The 20,071-nt window shown below is 39.3% G+C and overlaps 1 protein-coding gene across 2 annotated transcripts in view; it reads right to left on the reverse strand.

Annotated features, from left to right (window-relative positions):
* Nucleotides 1–7,174: 7,174 nt before the first annotated feature.
* NRG3 (neuregulin 3) overlaps nt 7,175–20,071 on the reverse strand; it is an 873,187-nt gene continuing 860,290 nt past the window's right edge. For both annotated transcript variants that reach the window (XM_072995066.2, XM_072995065.2), the window contains 2 exons: nt 18,938–19,108; nt 7,175–14,873 (listed from right to left, as the gene is read on the reverse strand). In XM_072995066.2, coding sequence (XP_072851167.1) covers nt 14,369–14,873; nt 18,938–19,108 — 676 coding nt within the window. In that variant the 3' untranslated portion in view covers nt 7,175–14,368. The remainder of the gene's footprint in view (nt 14,874–18,937; nt 19,109–20,071) is intronic.

The following is a 20,071-nucleotide window of genomic DNA, read 5'->3' on the forward strand; positions in this document are numbered from 1 at the left end:
CAGTGGACAGGGAGTTAAGAAGTTTGAAATCAAAATAGTTTTTCTTCTTCTTTCCGTATTGAAAGCTTACATCATTAAGAAAGAAATACTAAGTCCTTTTGAAGGAATAAACAGACATATATATACACACTTATATTTGAGTAAATATTTTTTTTTCTAAGATAGCAAAAAATCTAATCATTGTCTAGTAAACAAGTTGCACACCTGCATGTGTGTGTGTGTGGTATGTGTACACACATACTTCTCTAAATCTTAAGGTCTGATAAATAAAAGCAAGGTGTTTTTTCCACTTCTGGAAGGACTGAAGAAAAAATAGAGTAGAAAGGACAGCTTAGAGCCACACCCCACGCCCCAGGACAATCATCAGTAAATGAAATCCTCCCTGTTGCAGAAGAGCATTGCAAATGGAGAGGGAATAGGAAACTCTAGTGTACTCTGTCACATCCATCCTCAAAAGCTTATTGGACAATCTTTCACAAAGCATACGGTCTTTTCAGTCACTCAGCCTCATTTCTTCCCTCTCTTTGAACCTGTGTTTTTGTAGAAAAATCATAGGTTTTTGCATCAGTCTGTCTCTTTTCTGAAAACCAAAGCTCCCACAAGGCCTTGTCTTAGTCAAAGCTCTTAGCTTTTTTGGAGACCCCACTTTTCGTCAGAAATAACTCAACCTAGAGCAAAGATGCCCCCCACTGTGCCAATGCTACCCAAATTGGATGTACATTCCTAATATACAGACCATAGAAATTATATCAGTCATATTGGAGATCTTCCTTCTATTCAGCGTCACAGCTTGGACATGTTACTTTTTGGATGAGAATTCCCTGGGTCCTCCCCAGCCAGCATGGGCAAGGGTGTTTTGGTGAGTTGGAATCCAAAACTACATTTCCCAAGCTTTCCTTGGTGTTCAGGAAGAGCAAAGTGAGAGTGCAGGAAGTTGGTTGTTCCTCCTCCATATTTTCACTCTCACACTTTTCGTCATTGTTGTTTAGTCGTTTAGCCGAGTCCGACTCTTCGTGACCTCATGCACAAGAGCACGCCAGGCCCTCCCATCTTCCACTGCCTCCCGGAGTTGTGTCAGATTGGACTTTTACCATACATATTTCTTCAGTGACCTCATCCAGGCTCCCACATTGTCTGCTTGCATTCAGAAAAGAAGAAGTTGGTTGAATGGACCTCTGTCACTAAATTCACAATGAGAAGGCCGGCCAACCTAGAGGTGAGGCAGTAGAGAGTACACAATGTTGGACAATCTAGTTGTTGGCCCAGATTCTTCTGTAGAACAGAGATTGTCTGCTTCCTTGTGGGGCTGTAAAACAGCAGTGTAACGGAGGATATCATCCTATTATTGCTCAATGATAGATGGCCTCAGCATGGATTTATATTCATTCTTCCAAAATGTAACTTTTCCTACCTCTATTGAGGGGAAACAAGTGAGGCGTTAGCAACAGAAGTTCTTGTTGGGGTGCTGGGCACCCAAGGGAAATGGCTGTAGAGAAAAGTTCTTCAAAAAAGCATTTAATCAATATATTTCATGTAGTTGGGATGTAAATCTCATGGCTTTTTGCTCAAAGAAAGAAACCAAGGGAAGAAAAAAAATCTATTTTCTACTCGCAGCAAGACTGCTCAGCATGAGATCCTTTTAAAAAAAAATCTCAGGGCAAATCTCAAAAGATCTATCAGATTGTTCCTGGTCTTTTCATCTGGAGGAATGACAAGCTATAGAGGCTTGTTACACATCCTTTGCTGAATATCATCTCTCCTGCTCAGTGTTCACCTGCAGAAGGAAGAAGACACACCAAACTGCGCAGCAGTATCACGATTCCTGTGCAGCATGTCATTGTTCCTGTACAGAATTCACCAGAAATGGCTTTAAGTGGTGTAGAATCTGGCAGTTTCCTAAATTGAACAACAAGCAGGAGGAAAAAATAGAAAGAACAAGCTCGAGGCCTTGCTTTTGTGGGGAGCCATGAAATCTCATTGATGCAGGGGCAAGTTTTGGTGGGTAGTCTCAACATGGCAAGACACAGAAAATCACCCTCAGATCAGAAGTATTGTGAATACACATCATGGCCCAAATCATAGCACGTGAGCTCTTCTCTTGCAGTGTTAAACAGCTTAGCAATCACTACTCTGGACAGTAGGCAAACTACATCTGATAGCAGTCAAGAACCTGCTGAGGACAGGAGAATCCACCTTTTGACTTCAGTTGGGTTTAATTTGCTTTACAGCTTAGCTCCAGGTTATTCAAAAGTTTATATCACCCTATATGAGCCGGCTTTTTAGATCCTCTGGGGAGGCCCTTGTTTGAGTTGTACCACCCTTCCAAGCTCAGTTGGTGAGGACATGAGAGATGACCATCTTAGAGGCTGTTCCCAGGCCTTGGAAAGCACTGCTCCTCTTGTCCTTCTGTTGTCAGGTAAAGACTTTCCTATTCAATAAGTGTTTCAGAAATGCTTTGTTTATTATACTTAAAGATTTTAATTTTTTAAAAAATGTTTTTTAATTAATCCTGGTTTTAATCTTATGTTTAATTGGGTTTGGTGTTGTTTATTTGGTGTTTTAATTCTTAATTGCTACGTAGTTTTAGTTGTTGTTTAGCCACCTTGGGTCTCCTTTGAGGAGAAAGATGGCATTAACATTAAGCACCATATGGTTGGTAGTTTTTTAATACTGTATGCAGGGCTGACTGTCAAACACAGTATTTCATGCTGTTTGGCTTTTAGTAAGTATCAAAACCATCAGGGCCTTCTCTGGCATCCTTACTAAATAAGAAACTAGCTCTCTGTTAAAAAGCTCTCTATTTTCCTTAGTAGAACTTCATTCTCCTGAATTTACCTCAGTGTTTCTGGTGTAAAACATTGCAACCGGCTGAAGACCATGGTCAGAAATATTGAATGGCTGGAATCTACTGAGAGTAACCAGCAAAGTTATATAAAAAGCTATTGATTTGTGTACATAAATACAGCAGATTACCGTGTTTCCCTGAAAATAAGAAAGGGGTTTATATTAATTTTTGCTCCAAAAAATGCATTAGGGCTTATTTTCAGGGGATATTTTATTTTTTTCATGTACAACAATCTATATTTATTCAAATACAGTCATGTCATCTTCTGGTTGCTGCACAATGGTGGAGGGCGAAGTTTCACTTAACGAGGGCTTATTTTTGGGGTAGGGTTTATATTACAAGTATCCTGAAAAATCCTACTAGGATTTATTTTCAGATTAGGTCTTATTTTTGGGGAAACAGGGGAAACACAGTGGCTAGCCTCCTAATAGAGTAAACCTATTGAATCTATTATAATGATAACTCATCACTTGTATGACTCTAGATGGGACCAGCAGTTGGAATTCGGCCATTATGTCCTGTTGTCTGCTTAATGAACTCAACAGTCTCTCCCAGGAAACAAATATGTAGGCCAGCAGGGAAAACACAGTAGATAAATATCCAGTCTCTCTCTGCAGGTGGGATGTTAAAGGTGACCAGGCCTCCATATCCCCACACCAGAGCTATGGGTCTGGACTTGCCACAGCTTCATTGATCTTCATACTTCTGAATAAAGCTGTGCAAATTTGTGGTTTTGGGCTATAGCTTTCAGAATTCCCTTGGAAATCATACGCCATGCTGGTTCAAGAATTCCAGGAGCTATAATCTGAGAACACAAATCTGCATAGTTGTACTTCTGTACTGCAGTTAGAAAGAGTAATCATGGTAACACAGAATCTTTAAGTTCAGAGGTGCCAGCACTGAGGGGCAATCATGGGAAAAGGCCATTGTAGGAGCATCTGCATTACTATAATTTGCAACAAAAAAAACCCACCACAAAAGGAACATAGTAGTTCTAATCTACTAAGGATCATCCAGTCAAGGAGAAGATGATGAAGTAACCTATGAAAAAGAAACTGCAAGAATTTCAAAAAGGTGGGGGATTTTAGATATCCTGATATATGTTGGGAGGCAAATTCTGCCAAATGTGGCTCTTTGAAGAGATTCTTGGCTTGCGTTGCTGATAATTTTCTTCTACAAAAAGTGGAGACAGAATCTAAAGGAACAGTTATGTTTCACTTGTTCAGTACTGGGCCTGGTGCTCTTCAACGTTTTCATTAAAGATTTGGATGAGTTGATGCAGGGAATGCTTATTGAATTTGCAGATGACCCTGGAAGAGAGAAATAAATTCAAAAAGACTTGACAGGTTCAAGCACTGGGCTGAACAAAAGAAAAATAACAGGGATAAGTGCAAAGTTCTACACTGGGGTAGAGAAACCAAATATTCAGTTACAAGATGGGGGATACTTGGCTCAGGAATACTATGAGCGAGAAAGATCTTGGAGTTGTTGTAGATCACAAGCTGAATATGAGCAAGTAGTTGGATTTGATGGCCTTTTAGGCCCCTTCTAACACCATTATTTTATGATTCTATGATTTTATGATTGAGCTAGAGGGAGCTAGGCCAGAGTTGCCAGATATGATCATGACCGGGGGGGGGGAGATCTGGGGGGGATGCCAAAGGTGAGCTGCGAGAAGTGCACCAAGCTGGGAAGCTGGATGACAAAACTGCAGTGCCTCCCCAGAAATGGGAATATTTATTCAAGAAGGATCCTTGGATGAGAGAGTTAGTAGAGTTGCAGGTCCTGAAGGGTGAGGGGCCTATTTATTCATTCATTCATTCATTCATTCATTCATTCATTCATTCATTCATTCATTCATTCATTTATTTATTTATTTATTTATTTATTTATTTATTTATTTATTTAATATTCATATACAAACACTGTCTAGTGAGGTTTAAAACAATTCTGTCAAATAAACACCCTCTGACAAGGTGTTTCAAATAAATACCAGGAGGAGGAGGAGCAAGAACTCTTCCCTTGGATGCTAAATATATATATATGAATGAAAAAAACATTAGTTTTGAACACATTTTCTCCACAAAAATATGCATTTTATCTTACGTGGTGTACATAAATGTGTTGGTTTTTTGCTTGGTTGGTTTTTTGCTGTAGGAAGATATGACCCTAACAGAATCTTTAAGCGTACATAATAGTTTTGAAAGTTTCCTACTCAATAGCCAAAATTGGACAATCTTATTTTAATAAGCCTGCATATTTTTCCTGTAATGCAGATTCCCGTGTCTTATGCTTCGCAGTGCATAGATATCAAACTCAAAACTCTCTAAACACCAGGGTACTATAGTTATGGGTTCTAGAACAAGTCAGGAACATATCATGTTTCCCCGAAATTAAGACAGGGTCTTATATTAATTTTTGCACCAAAAACCACAATTGGTTTTTATTTTCAGGGGATGTTTTATTTTACAGTCATGTCATCTTCTGGTTGCTGCACAATGCTGCGCAATGGTGGAGGACAGGGTTTCACTTAACTGGGGCTTATTTTTGGGGTAGGGCTTATATTAGGAGCATCCTGAAAAATCATACTAGGGCTTATTTTCAGGTTAGGGCTTATTTTTTGGGAGAAAGGGTGACCTTGGATAGCACATGGTCTTATTTTGGGATGAAATCTTATTCCAAAATGTCAGAGCAAGATATTATCTTCATTTGGAGCATGAGCTGGTTATGTAATTACCATAAGGCCTAGAACACAACTGATCTACCCTGATTTCAGAAGTTAAGTAGCATCTAGTCTAGTTAGTATTTGGATGGGAAAACATAAGGGAATGCCAGGGATGTCCAGTTCGACATAGGAAAGAATCTTTCCTGGAACTCCAGTGCACTGCAGCTGGTATAAGTACTGAACCAAGTGAACCAATGATGTGACTCTGGCTCAAGTTGTTTCTTATGTCTTAAAACACAATTTAAATTTGGCTTAAGATCCAGGTTAATTCCAAGACTGGTTGCATCTTGGTATGGAAAAACATGCAGAAACAGTGGTCAGTTGGAGATGCCTAGATTTAATTTCCACATGTCATGAAGGGAAGAAAGAAGGAGTTGCAAGCCTGGATGAAAATCTTGCTCCTCTATTTCATTTTTGAGAAGGGGATAGACAATGCCAACTATTTGTGTGTCAATGTAGCATATATATAACAATGAGAAGTATGAATGTCTGTGCATATCAGGAGGTGAGGCTGAGGAGCCTGATGCCGAGAGAGGCCCGGAAGGAGAAGACACGAAACCGGGCCTTCTTGGCAGTGGCTCCTCGCCTTTGGAACAATCTCCCTCCGGGAATTCGCGCAGCCCCTACACTGGGCATCTTCAAAACCCAATTAAAAACATTGTTATTTATTCAGGCCTTCCCTCCAGCCAATTCTTGATTTTCTTCTTCTTATTTTCCTATTTTTTTAGTTTATTCTAGTTGTTTTGTATTAGCCATGTATCTGTTGTATTTTATTGTTTAATTTTATATTGGAAGCCGCCTAGAGTGGTCCATCGGTCCAGATAGGCGGGGTATAAATCAAATAAATAAATAAATAAATAAATATGTCTATGAATGAGTCTTTAAGAGATTGACGAGAGAAAGGCCGCAGATGTTTTTACACATAAATCCTCCAAAGCCACAGTTTTATGCTGGTCTTCAGGTGTTGGTTCACATAATTTCCCAAGTTATAGTTCCTTAAGAGAGCTGATGCTAACCCCTGTACATGGGCATGCCAGAGATCCATCAACAGAGCAGCATATTCCTGGAAGTTATAAAAGCAGCATTGATTTATGACTGTAGCAGGATAGGTTCCTTCGGTCCATTTTTGCTACTGCATTTTACTACTGAATAGGTCTACCTATGGAGAGTGGGCTAAGGTATTGAAGTGACAGCCTATGATTCCAGAGATGTTGGTGCACATTTGAGTTACTTCCCGAGTTTCCTTATTAGTTGATTTCACTGTCAATTTGCTTTATAGTGTTTAATCATTCAAAAACTGCCGAAGGAGAAATTCTCAGAAGAGTAGACAGCAGAAATATCTCCATTAAAGGCAATGGGAATATCACCTTCCCCCAAAGATTCAGGCCACCCTTAATCAACTCACTCTTGTTTCTCTCCTTACCTGGAGCAGAGGGTGAGGGTCCCGCCTCTGCTTCCCTCCTGCTGAATTCCCAGCCTCATCATACACGGAAGGGAGGCTCAGAAAGAAAAATAGAAAAATGAATGTGAGTGAATAAGCCAAACTGCCCCGCTTTGGATGCAAGGTACCACATGGTAGATGAACAATGAAACAAGAAACAAGGTTTTAGAGTAATCAAATCAACTGTGTATTACAAAAGAATTCACATACATTGGCAGCATTCTGACTGGACTGGCAAATATTTGGTGAATATAATAAGCAAGGGGATAGGAGTGAGATTTGGGAGGCAGATTGTGGGTGAGCTCACAATATTTAATACAGAGAGAGAGAGCGAGAGCACAGAGGAGTTGGATAAATTTCTTCAAGCTAAATAATGGTTTAAAGGAGAGCCCAGAGACAGTATATTACAGTGGACCCTCGACTTACAGACGGCTCAACTTACAGACTTTTCGAGTTACAGACTTCTCTGGCTGCAAAATTTAGATTCGACTTGCAGCCAGAGAATCGACTTACAGACCAGAAAAAAACCAAAATGGAATAAAAATAGAATAAAAACCACTGGTTATGGGATTAATTGGTTTTCAGTGCATTGTAGGTCAATGGAGATTCGACTTACAGACTTTTCGACTTGCAGCCACCATTCCAATATGGATTAATTCCTTAAGTAGAGGGTCCACTGTATCTGAAAATCAGTAGATGGAACAGTAAATCAGTGGTTCTTAACCTTTGTTGCTCGGATGTTTTTGAACGGCAACTCCCAGAAACCCCAGCCAGCACAGTTGGTGGTGAAGGCTTCTGGGAGTTGCAGTCCAAAACTCCTGAGTAACCCAAGGTTAAGAACCAGTGCAGTAGATGAACCAAAAAGGGAGAAGACTACAGAGCAGATTATCACTAGCAGACAAACAGAGAACTCCAGGGAGCCCTACTTAATAAAGGAGATGGGTTACAAGAGAGCGGTACCTCCTGCTTAGGGTCCTGTGCTTCAGAAACATTTTTTTCAGGAGCTTTGCCTGGTACCCTTGTGACTACCTTTTCAGTGGCAGGCAAAGGTATCCTCTGGTTAGAACATAATTTTTGCTAACCCTATTAATCATCCTCATCAATAAAATAATAGCGACATGTTAATATTGCACTACAAAAGGCTCAGGTTGTGACCTGTGCTTGAACTTCTGATAAAGAAGCGGTATCTGTGCAGAAGGGGGGGGGGGAAAGGAACCAAAACAAATGTTAAAAATTTTGACGTTAACCACAAATCAAAAAACGTATCTGCATCTTTAGTTGGAACATTCCAATCTGCAAATCTTCTGAGATGATTTGGAGATGTCCAGATGCCCTTGTGAAGAACAAATGATTGACACATGTTATGACAATAGCGTAAGAACTGCCTGATTTGGGGGAATGATGCCTTTGCCGTTTGCCATCTATGTGGCACTGTGCCATTCCAGTATCATGGTCTTATATAAACTGCCTGCTTTGAAGAACAGCTGTTTGAAGTTAATGTTGTAAATGTTTTTTTTTCTGACACCCTTTACCCCATGGAAGTCTGACAGACTATTGATACTGCATTTGCAGCATTGAACATTCCGATTGCATTTACAGTGCACCCTTTCTATTCTTTTACTATGGAAACCTTCCAGAGAAAAATTTTAAGAGGGCACAGGAAATAGGCTAAAATGGTAAGTTTGTACCCAATGACCTTGTTTCACTAATATAAGACCCACTGTGCTAGCAGTTATACACTTTCAAATTCAGTGTTTTGCAGGAGTTGTTTTCCAAGCAGTTGTACCCATTCTTTGAGAACCCCTGGCTCAGCACAGTTGCACAAGCAAAAAAATATTTATGGCACTTGTGTTATGTTGGATGTCAGTAGAAATCAATATATAAATAAATGAATAAACAGAAACAAACAACTAAATAAATTGTGACAATTTTCCTTGTAAGCCTATGGCCAGAATCTTGTTCACTAATACAGAGCATACCAATTTGGTCTGCATTTTCTCTTCATAATCTCTGGGTTGCAGCTAATTAAGCTGGAGGTCACTCCATTTGAAGCCACAGGATTTTTTGCTTGCTTAAAGGGTACAGTGGTGCCCCACATGAGGATGATAACTTGTTCCCCTGAAATCACTGTACAGCGAAATTGTCGTCACGCAAAAACAGTTTCCGCATTGGAATGCATTGAAAACCGGTTAATGCATTCCAATGGGGAAAATACCTCGTCGTCCAGCGAAGAACCTCCATAGGGCGGCCACTTTGCGAGCGCCAATCAGCTGTCTTTAATCGCTGTCTTCTGAAGCATGGGTCCGGAAAACAGCAGGAAGCCATTTTGCGAAGCTGACGATCAGCTGTAATGATCATCGTCTTGTGAATAAACAGTCCGCAAAGCACGAACCAAATCGTCGTGAAGCGGGATTCCCCCACTGAAATGCCTGTTTTGCGACTCGCTATAGTGATCACAAAAAATCATCATCCTGCGGTTTCGTCGTTTAGTGGGGTCGTCATCATGCAGGGCACCACTGTATGTGGAAGCCCCCCTGAGACAAACAATGGGGAATAGGACCAAATGTGAACAAACTATTCTGCACATGGTTGAAGATACTGAAATAAGCGTTCAACTAACTTCTTCTCCAAACATTGTTAATACGAGAAACTCTTCACTTTCTGATCATTTGCCTTTGCCTTAATGAGTGAGGAATACACATCTAAATCTATTCAGGGATGGGAAAGCGCTCTGGCTTCACTACTCCATTCATGGTTTTCTTGCCCTCATAAACATATAGGATGACAAGTCCGAAGACAGTCAGCCTCTCCCCTCAATGGTAACCCACCACAGAAGTCAGGATACTGATTTTCTCGCAACAATTGAATAGGAGTTCAGCTGGGTCAAGCCTTGAATGTTCCAAACTATTGAGTACATGGATCACTGGGCTGCCTGTGGTGTTTATGAATGGCCATGCTCTAGAATTGGCCTATTGCAGGCTATGGATAAAGCAGACCAAATTTGACCCAATGCAGTATCTATATGAGCAAGGACACCTATGTGCATGACTGTGCAGCAGGTTTATTTTGTAGTCTGTGCAATCAAAATGTTTGACAGCAACAGACAAAAATCTTAATTGTACAGTATGAAAATAAACAGTAGAAAAGAATTGTAATTCAGTTTAAGGACTGACTGTGTTTTCACATCTTGACACACTTCCTCCCCATCAAATTTGATAGATCAAGTTATATTCTTAGCAAATAAGTACATTAGTCTTTCATGTGGTTAATATTAACATCTCTCTATTCAAACATGCTGAAAACTGAATAGAACAGTTAACATATAGCAGTCACACATCCTTTGCTGGGTACAGAGAGCATTGCTAACACAAATGGCAGATTCCCCATTTCAGATCTTCATTTTGCTTGTCAATCAAACGAAAAAGAAAAAAAAAAGGTAACATCAATTGACCATTAATACATTGCTCTTTTACCCTTCCTCCCCTTCAAGGGTGGCAGAAATGACATTACATTTCAAGAAAGGCTTGAATTATTAAATTATTTCTCTTGCGGAAATCATGCAGTATGTTTCCAGTAGAGTGTAAGACTGGTTGGAAGGGACATTTGCTAGTTTGATTTCCCTCCAGACAACAGCCAGCTCTGGGCTCATGGTCCTCCTGTGACATTCTTAGTCGCACCTTGGAGAGTTCACTGCTTTTACCCAACTTTATGAGGACTGCTGACACTAGTTGAAATGTTTAGAACTTTTTGATATGCAATTCTGGTGTATACCATATCTGGCTGAATTTACCCTGAAATACCATTTTACTGAAAACACACAGTGAAGATTACAGCCATAGAAAATTGTGTAAACAAGACAGTTCCATCAACTTCAGAAAACATAAAAAAGACGTGTGTATACTGTTTTTAATACCCTGATCTGGAGGGGGCATTGTGAGTTGAGGAATAACATAAACTACACTACAGATATTTCTCAGAAACATCTGTTTCTGTTTGAGAGAAGACAAAAATATTGCTTTATTCTGATTCAACATGGGAACAGATCAGCTGGGCAACCTTGGAAACTCAGCTCTTGTTGAAATAATTTGGGAAACAATATAATGCAATCTGTGGGTTTTTTTTAATGCTCTGGTTCTGGATTAGGGTATTCATGTATTTCATCTGTATTGTGCATATATTTTAGACAGTCTCTGCCATTAGGGAGGGACGGCTGTTTGGTCTGTTTTCTTTCTTTGCTCTTGATAGTAACTTGTAAAAAACAGTTGAAGTAGAGGAAACATTTCTTTCAAAAAAACCCCAACAAAAAGTACTAATACATGGATTGTTGCTGAACACAAGGTCTTTATTCTGATGCCATATTGTGGTTTGTGGTTAAATAAAAACATTACAAAAGAAATTTCAAGTTATTAGGAAAACCCCAGTTGGCAAGTTTATCTCTATTATGTCAAGGACCTGATTGTGTGCTCACCAAGAACACCAGCAAAATCAATGAACACTTTTCTAAAGCCACTTTGGCTCAGTAGATTGAAGAATGGGTATAAGAAGCATCTGGATATAGATAGCTGCTAATGTCTCAATTTGGATTCAGAGTTCTACCTGCACTTATTGGATGAAATCCAGTAGTGAGTCACAACTAGAGTAGCCCAACTGAATCAGCGGAACTTATGGAGGCACTGACTCACCAAATCCCTGCTGATTCAGTTGGGCTACTCTAATTGTGAGTTACTACTGGATTTCAGCCACTGATTGTGTACTCAAGACTCTAAGGCCTAATGCCTATGGACAGCTCTGGAGTGTACAGTTTGCAGAGAGATGAGGATGCATACTTTCCTTGACTTTGTAACTTCTGAATTAAAAGTGGTACACCTCCCCTACAATGAGATATGCATCTTCTTCTAAAGATGTTATAAAGAAGCAGGGAAAACAGGGAGTGTAAAATTTTTGAATTTTGTGGTGTGTGTGTGTGTGTGTGTGTTTAATATCCAGAGTAGGTCAAAGCCATGCCTAAAAGTCTGTGTCTGCAGCCGATTCAAACAGTGACCACAGTCCAGAGGCTCTGGGGTATATTTGGGGCTATGATAATGTATACAAAATGTCCATCATAAGCAGAAGCTACTTCATTCTGTTGTGTCATGGCTAGGGATGCAAATCTTTGCTCATTTTGTTCTCAGATGTGAAAATATATAAAAAAAATGTAAAGGCTTATCCTTGCTGGGCAAAAATAAAGGAAATTTTATTCATTTTTTACATGTTGAGGCTTTCCCCCCACAAAAAAAATTGCAGAAGTGTTTTTTATATATATTTATATATTTTTTATATTTTAAACAACCTTTGTACGTTGTGCAATAAACATTCTGCTTCTGCACAAAAGGCCATGAGTGTTGTGCATAAGATATGTGTTTCTGATGCACAAATAATTTGTTTGTTAGTTAAAGTTGCTACTTAGCACTGAATTGTTTGCTTCATGCAGGACTGAACAATCCCACATTGCCTGCCAGTTATTTTAAAATGAGGTATCTTGATGTGATAAGTCATGCTTTTTCACTAAGGAGAGGAACAATTGTGAGCATTCATTACATCCCTGGTCATGGAATTCCTTATATGGACAAAGGAAAATTAGTGCACGCAAATTGAGGATTTCCTCTCATGGGGCCAAAGAAGCTTTGGATCATGTTCAGGAAATAGCTTCATTTTGCAGTAAATCAGGTTGAAAGTGAATCAGGATATTTGAAATGGAAGTAAATTTAAAGTGGTGTTTCCAAATATATGCTAAATACAAAAACACACTGGATCCTCCAGATCTCAGGATGAGAATTAATAAAGTTAAAATGCACACATATGCATATACTTCATCGGTCCTTCAGAGTTCACAAACAACTTCCAAGAATGACATTCTGACAATACTTTAAACTCCATGGCAAATGAATGTGGCTGAAGTATTTTGTTTGAAACAAAAAATTGTAAATTACACGCACGCACAAACACACAGTCTGCATATTTGCCATGTGTTACCCATCCTGTTAAGTATACAGATTTCATTTGGGTCCAAATTAAGAGGTGAAGAAATGTATTTCTGAATTATATTTTTAGTAGTGATCATTGAGTGAGCAGAAAGCTCATTGCTAGATTCAACTGCTAGAGCAGAGATCACAACTTCTGGAATGGAAATAATTAACTGTACTTTAAAACATCCCTAATTCCTGGATAGCTAGAATTTGAATCTTGGCTCTAAACATTCAAATTCATACAGGTCAGCAATATATTTGCATGAATAAGGGACATGCAAAACTCCCCTGAGGAATGTTTCTAGATCTACCAAAGCTGTTTTGACTTCCTTCAAAATGTCAGCAGAGGAACTTCTAAAAATACTTTAAATTTCTCCATCACAGTAACAATTACTAGTACTGGCAAAAAAAATCTTATGGCTTCCTTCAGAATTCCTCACCTGTGTTTTTTATTTCCAAGGACTTTAGATGAAGTTCCAAATGTCCTTGGGTACCCCTTTAGGTCAGATTTTCCCAGATGCGTTGGACCATAAAAACCATTATCCCCAGCCAGCAGAGTCATTAGCCCATGATAATTGGGCATGGGGGTGAGGAGAGCTGTAGTTCAATACATCTATCTGGAGGGCACTGAATTGAGCAAGGCTGTTTTTGGTAATCTTTCAGTCACACTCCATTTATGTTTTAAAACTGTGAACTGGTAGCCAAGGTTTTCATGAATCAATCAGGAATTAACTAGCTGCAGATCTGGAGGATTCCAGAATCAAACTGCGAGAAAGGAGTTTTGCACATCTGGATTACAAAGTATGGAGGACAGCCAATGTTGGGCACAACTGATAATGTCACCCCTATAAACTCCACTGGGTGAAAAAAAAACAATGGGAATTCAGCAAGAATATTAGCTGTGACCCTTCTATTCATTTCAATGAAACTTCTGCTGGAGAACCTCTCCAGCAATCTTGTCATGAAGCACTCACTTGAAATCCATACCTCTAAGGGTAGTGCCAGATTAAACCTTCAGACAGGACAATTGTGAAATTGTGTATATAAGCCTGGAGGAAACAACAGAAGAAGGGGCGGGTGGGCAGGAAGAAAGAAGAAGAAAAGAATTCAGAATTTCCGAATTAAGTGTTGCCCCTCCTGGTATCTCTCTTTCCCTTAAAAAAATATTTTGCTAAAAAACACTGATATGAGGGCGATAGACTATTTGGTTTCTTCTAAGTAGATGCTCTTAAATTAATGCATATAAATAATTTGTATTTTATTTCCTCTCTTTCCTGTTTAGCAAAGCTTCAAATGCACAGATCCATATATCCCCTGCCCCCCCCACCCTTACCCTACCCCCCCATTCAAAGTCACTTCATCAATGCTGAGTCTCTTTTTGTTTCACTTTTTAAGACAAACTGTGCCTCTCGTTCTGATTTCACCACAGGGCTCATAGGCAGAAAAGCCGTGTTTTCACTTGTACTGCTGTCAGCATCAGCATTTGTCAGTTCAAAGTCCTCTGACCTCCTGGCATCTGTCAGAATTCGGATCTGCTCCTGGACAGTTTCTAACAATATTTTGACTTCTTGTTGTTCTGCAATAAGACAACTGTTGGCTGGGGCACTCACTTTGACAAGTTCAGTGGAATAGGAGTTTTTGCACCATTTGATGTTTGTAATGTCTGAAACGTTTTGTGTCTGCATGCAGGCTTCATCTAAGCCCACAGAAGGGATGATGGGAACAGAATTGGCTCTTGGAGATGAGTAGCCAACCATGTCCTTTTGAGCCACACTATTAAAATAGGAGCTTGTTTCTCTTGAAGGCAGTTGCATATTTATTGAAGTATTCTGTGGTGTTTTTAAACCAGTAGACAACCTAGAGGAAGGAAATATACAAGAGCAGTTAGCTTTTCCACAAGGCTTGTAATCACAGGACACATACCTTGATATTTAATGAGCAGTGGCTTTGGCACTAGATGGGCAGAGTAAAAATTTAAATAAATAGTTAAAAATAAATAAATTGATATTTCAGAAATAGTTTGTGAGAGGAGGGCATCTAGATTGTAAAACAATCTTCTCCCCTCCCCCACCACACATTTCTCAAAACTCCCCAGGTGCTTTGTCTCCATGTTTGCTCCAAATTTAATTCACTGAGAAGTGAAACGGATTTCAGAATTATTGTGTTCCGTGTAAAGACCTGTTCTGTGTGTCCATGCTATCTGAAATTAGCAGGGCTGGTCCCATCATGAGGAAAAAGTCACCTCAGGGTAAGTAGTTTTCAGGTACAATGAAAAGGCACTAAATCATTAGTTATTAGAATAAGAAAGGGGGAAATATTGTTTTTTATTATAAAGTTTTCTTTTTTTAGTGTCATTAGTCATTGATGTAATGCTGTAGTTTTACTACCAGGGAGCTGGAGAAAACATTGCCTGTGGAATGTTCTGCTACCGGCACCAGAACAGCTGGATTGGCCGTCAGTACTATGTGTCTTGACTTGTTTGGAAGGGAGGATTAATATATTTAGCAGAAACATGTTTTGGGCCAGCCTAGGAAATAATGTAGTTGAGTGCCAACCAAGATCAGGCTTTTTCTATAAGACCAACCACCATGTGGAATTCTCCACAAAATAAAGTCATTGGGCTTTAAAAAAAATTTCTGGGAAGCTGGTGAGGGTTTTGTTTTGTTTTTTTCAATTGTATGATCTATTTGATAAGAATTCATTTCTGAGGGCTGGCTTTGTTGGCTCTCTGCTCCTTTTGTTGGCTTGGAATATTTTAAATTTCAGTTTTTAAATAACAAGTTCCAAACTACCATACATTTTTTTTTACTTCAGTCAGTCAGAGCTTATCTAGATGGAGCATTTTATTCTCTGTAATGCACTTGATTCAACACTGAAGTCATGAGCGTTTTCCTTGCAATATACGTACATGATATTTGCTTTGTCTTGCTTAGCACAGTGACAACATCCTTGACTTCATGCTTTTTTATACCTTCTAAAAGCATGGCTTATTTTTAGCTTACTTTGTTCTAGGGTTGAATTCAGTGCTATGGTGCTTTAAAAAGAAGTAGGTTCGGTTGGATATGAATGCCAGTAAACTTCACACTCCTCTGGCAACAAGTGGTACACACTCTATCTGGAGGGGTTCTCAATCAGTTCAGTTCCCTTGACTGATCAAAGCCATCACAATATTGCAAAACCAAATCACAATAAATAGAAGTTTACCAAGAAACAGTGATAGCAATAGACGGGCAGATAATAATTATCACATTAAACTTTATTTATGTTTTTTCTCTTAAGTTCAACTGAAATAAAAGATAAAAAATGGAGAGCCAGCTTTTTATCCTGTCCAAAAGAAATGTAAAATATCCATCTTAGGAGTTTCATACAAACAACAAGGTGGAATATAACTTGATAAGTCTTCAAATATCTCATGTAACTTGGGGCAGTATTTCAGTGTATTGGACAGCTTGTTCATCACAAGAATCTATTAACTGGAAGTGAAGTGAAAAATGTGGGGAATTTTGAAGTATTCCTCAGCAAAATATCCCCCCAAAGTTTTCCCTCCTCTCTTTGTGAGCCTTTGAGATCTTGCTTGTTAGTACAAATGGTGCTCTAATCAGCACTGCTTAGCTGGGTTTAAGCACTGAATATCCAGAAATGGACTGCAGCAATACTACTTTAGTTAGATTATATGAAATGCTATTAGCCTCGCTACCTTGTATGGGTCAAAGCACTGAAGTAGGGGAAAATCAAAGGGAACAGCAGACTGTGGGCCTTTTTGAAACAGTATATCCCCAGGCCCTTGCAAGTGCTAAGAGAATTACATTCCAGCACTTAGTTTGCTCAGTTTGTGGATTGCTTCAGAAGGCCCAGTGCTTCGCTTCAGGCTAGAAAAATGTCCAGGATCCAGAAATCTAGCTTTGAGTGTACTTGCCCATACATGGATATGCATCAAACGGTACAACTTTGAGAACTGACAGCTCATAGTCCGTGACGCAAAGAAAATCAAGAAATATTATAAAGAAGGTCATGAAGTCCCATTACAATTCAGGGAGAATGGCATTTTCCATGTGTTTTGATTTTGCTTTAGACAAAAAGCTTCACAATAATAAGCTATGTTCTGGTGGACATAAAATATACATATCTCCATTTCTAGCCGTAGTAGTGCTGAAGGACTGCTGTGAAAAGCTGTGATCTAAAAACATACATTTCGAAATAGTTTCATTGCTGACAAATTACCACTGCCCAAATACGAGCACCATCGGACTGTTAAGCAAGGATATATGCGGCTAAATTCTCCTATACAGTGGTACCTCGACTTACGAACGCCCCTACCTATGAACATTTTGACTTATGAGCAGCTCCGCTCACAAAATTTTGCTTCGACTTGCGAGTGGAGCTTCGACCTAAGAACAAAAAAAGGCAGGGGGAAAAGGCGGGAAATTCAAAACATTGGTGGTGAAGAGACTGCTTCTTTGTAGCTCTTTCGCCCCAACAGTTAGAGCAGGGGGTCAGGGAACTTTTTCACTTCTGCGATGCAGGAGGAGGAAGGAGAGGCTGGGGTGGCTCCGGATCACCGCTGGGTGCGGGAAGCTGGTGCACTCCCTGGGTGATTTTTTTTTTTTTTTTTTTTTTTTTTGCAGTCCTAGCGTGGGGATTGCCTGATGTTTGTTTTTGGAGTTTTGTTGTTTGTTTTTGCAGCCTTCGAGGTTTGCTCTTTTTATTTTAGATTGTTGGGTTTTTTTCCAAGCCCCAGAGCTTCCCAATGGGGCTTTCTCTGTGCTTTTTTGGTATTTTTTTTTAAATGCTGGAATGGATTAACCCCGTTCCCATGCATTTCAATAGGAAATGGTGCTTCGACTTATGAGCATTTCCACTTACGAACATCTTCTGGGACAGATTAAGTTCGTAAGTCAAGGCACCGCTGTACTACAGTCCTCTGTCTTCTTACCTAGAAGTAACCACTCAAACTCAGTGAGACTTATTTCTGAATAAACATTCATCATGACTAAAGCAGCAAGTTAACATTTCCCCTCTTGTTCCTAGGAGTGTGATAACCTGATTCAGAATGGATGATCTTCTCAAGCTTATTATTTTTTTTCCTGTCCCTTCTCATTTCTGTTAGCGATAAAATTAATGCTCAACAATTTGAGCAAGCAGATCTGATCAACTGTATGTCTATTGAGCATCCAATTGCAACATGAAGTTTTATAGTGGACAAACAAGAAACAAACATTATCTTTGCTTTAGCATAATTAATGACTTAGATGGTCTGCCAAACACCAGCAGTTGCTGCTGCTGTTGGTGCTGCTGCCTTTATAACTCTTCTTGATTTTGTGCCAAGAGGCACATTATCAACAGTTTCAATGGGGATGGAATAGTCTCCTTTCAGCCTAGAAGTGAGTCTGAATAAAAGAGAAGTCATCAGAAATGCCCACCTTGTTGTTCTTGTGCTGACTATGGAATTCATGAACCAACCTTCAGAATTCGTGAGCATGGACTTCAGCATGAGAGGATGATATCCTCACAAAATACATCTTTATCTACTTACCCATAAGAATTCTGTGCCAGTGATAACAGTGAACATAAGTGAACAATGACAAAAGATCACAGAGAAATGTTTCCTATCTTTATTATGGATATCACAAATGAATAAGAAGTAACCTGGAGCATGGTGTGTTCTTCACTTGAAAATGTATTTTCTACCATGCAATTAGTTTTATTTTAAAATAAAGGGTTTGTGTTAAGCATGAACAAAATGAGTCCCCACCTATGATCTATCTTATTTAACCAACTCCAGATGTGCGCATAGGATATTTCTAATGACTACCCTTCATTATTCCACTATTCCTTTGAGGTTTTCTTTTCTCTAGCTTTTTGTACTCATTAAAAAAAGAAGAAGGTTAATCAATCATTATGTTTTTTTTTTTCTTACATACCCTTGACAAGGTATTGTATCTTGATCTGTGATCCTTGACTCTTCTAATTGTTGGTATGCTGGTCCTGTAATTCCATTGAACCTGCCCCGAGGTAAGGGAGGAGTCCTCCGAAAGGCATTCCTGTGGAGCATTCCAGTTCGCTGAGCTGGGCTGCAGCATGAAGAGAGACCTCTGGAAAAAAGGACATACAATGCATAGTGTGAACCAGTCTCAAGAATGAAGGAACACTAGCTCAACAATGTGTAGAATGCAGAATTTAAAGATCTCTTCTAGTTATTTCTGATTTGCATTTCATATTTCTGTGGACCCTGAGCAGGCTTCCTGAGTCTGGAATCCTCCAGATGTGTTGAACCACAACCACTATCTGCCATTGTAAGATGATCTGGAAGTAGCCAAAGGAAAAGACTGAATTTGGTTGCTATGATTCACAGTTAGACTTTGTTTTCATTGGTGAAAGGGGTAATTATCCTCTTTTATGGTACTGGTGAGACTTTCTGCTTAGCAGCAGCTCAGTATGATAGTGGCCCATGTGTTTAATTTTCTTCTGCTGCTTCTGGGGAAATAAAATTAAGTCAGTAACAGATGAACACTAAAAATGCTCTTTCATTTATCATCAGGGTACTTTGTTTTCTTCTGTATTAAATCATAAAAATCAGTGCAGATGCAAAAGGATTTATATTCCTATATTACTATTACTAATATTATTACTATTATCTTATTCACCATCATCTTTTTCAACAAATCTTGCCTAAAGCCAAATTTGGGGACAAATCAGCGGTTTGCCACAAGTGAAATATCTAAGAAATTTTGAGAGATGCAAAAGTAAGTTTGATGGCTAGACACATGTCTTGGAGTTGGGTGAGCAATTTGCACACAGAAACAGGGCTGCAGTAGGACTGAAGATGGTCACATGCCTTGTGAAAATTTGTTATTTGTATCTCACATTCATCCTATTCTGTAAGCATTGTCTGCAAAACCTCAAGGGTTCAAATATCATATTCAGGTACCTGCATGGATTCCTGTGGTAAACAACAATATTAATCCCACATAACTCCCATGACCAGCTATGGTTAACAGAGGTCTACAATGGTGCAAGGGGCTTTTTCACCACTGGGAAGGAATTCAAAAGCTAGA

The sequence above is a fragment of the Pogona vitticeps genome, chromosome 3 (genome assembly GCF_051106095.1).
Source record: "Pogona vitticeps strain Pit_001003342236 chromosome 3, PviZW2.1, whole genome shotgun sequence".
Lineage (NCBI taxonomy): Eukaryota > Metazoa > Chordata > Lepidosauria > Squamata > Agamidae > Pogona > Pogona vitticeps.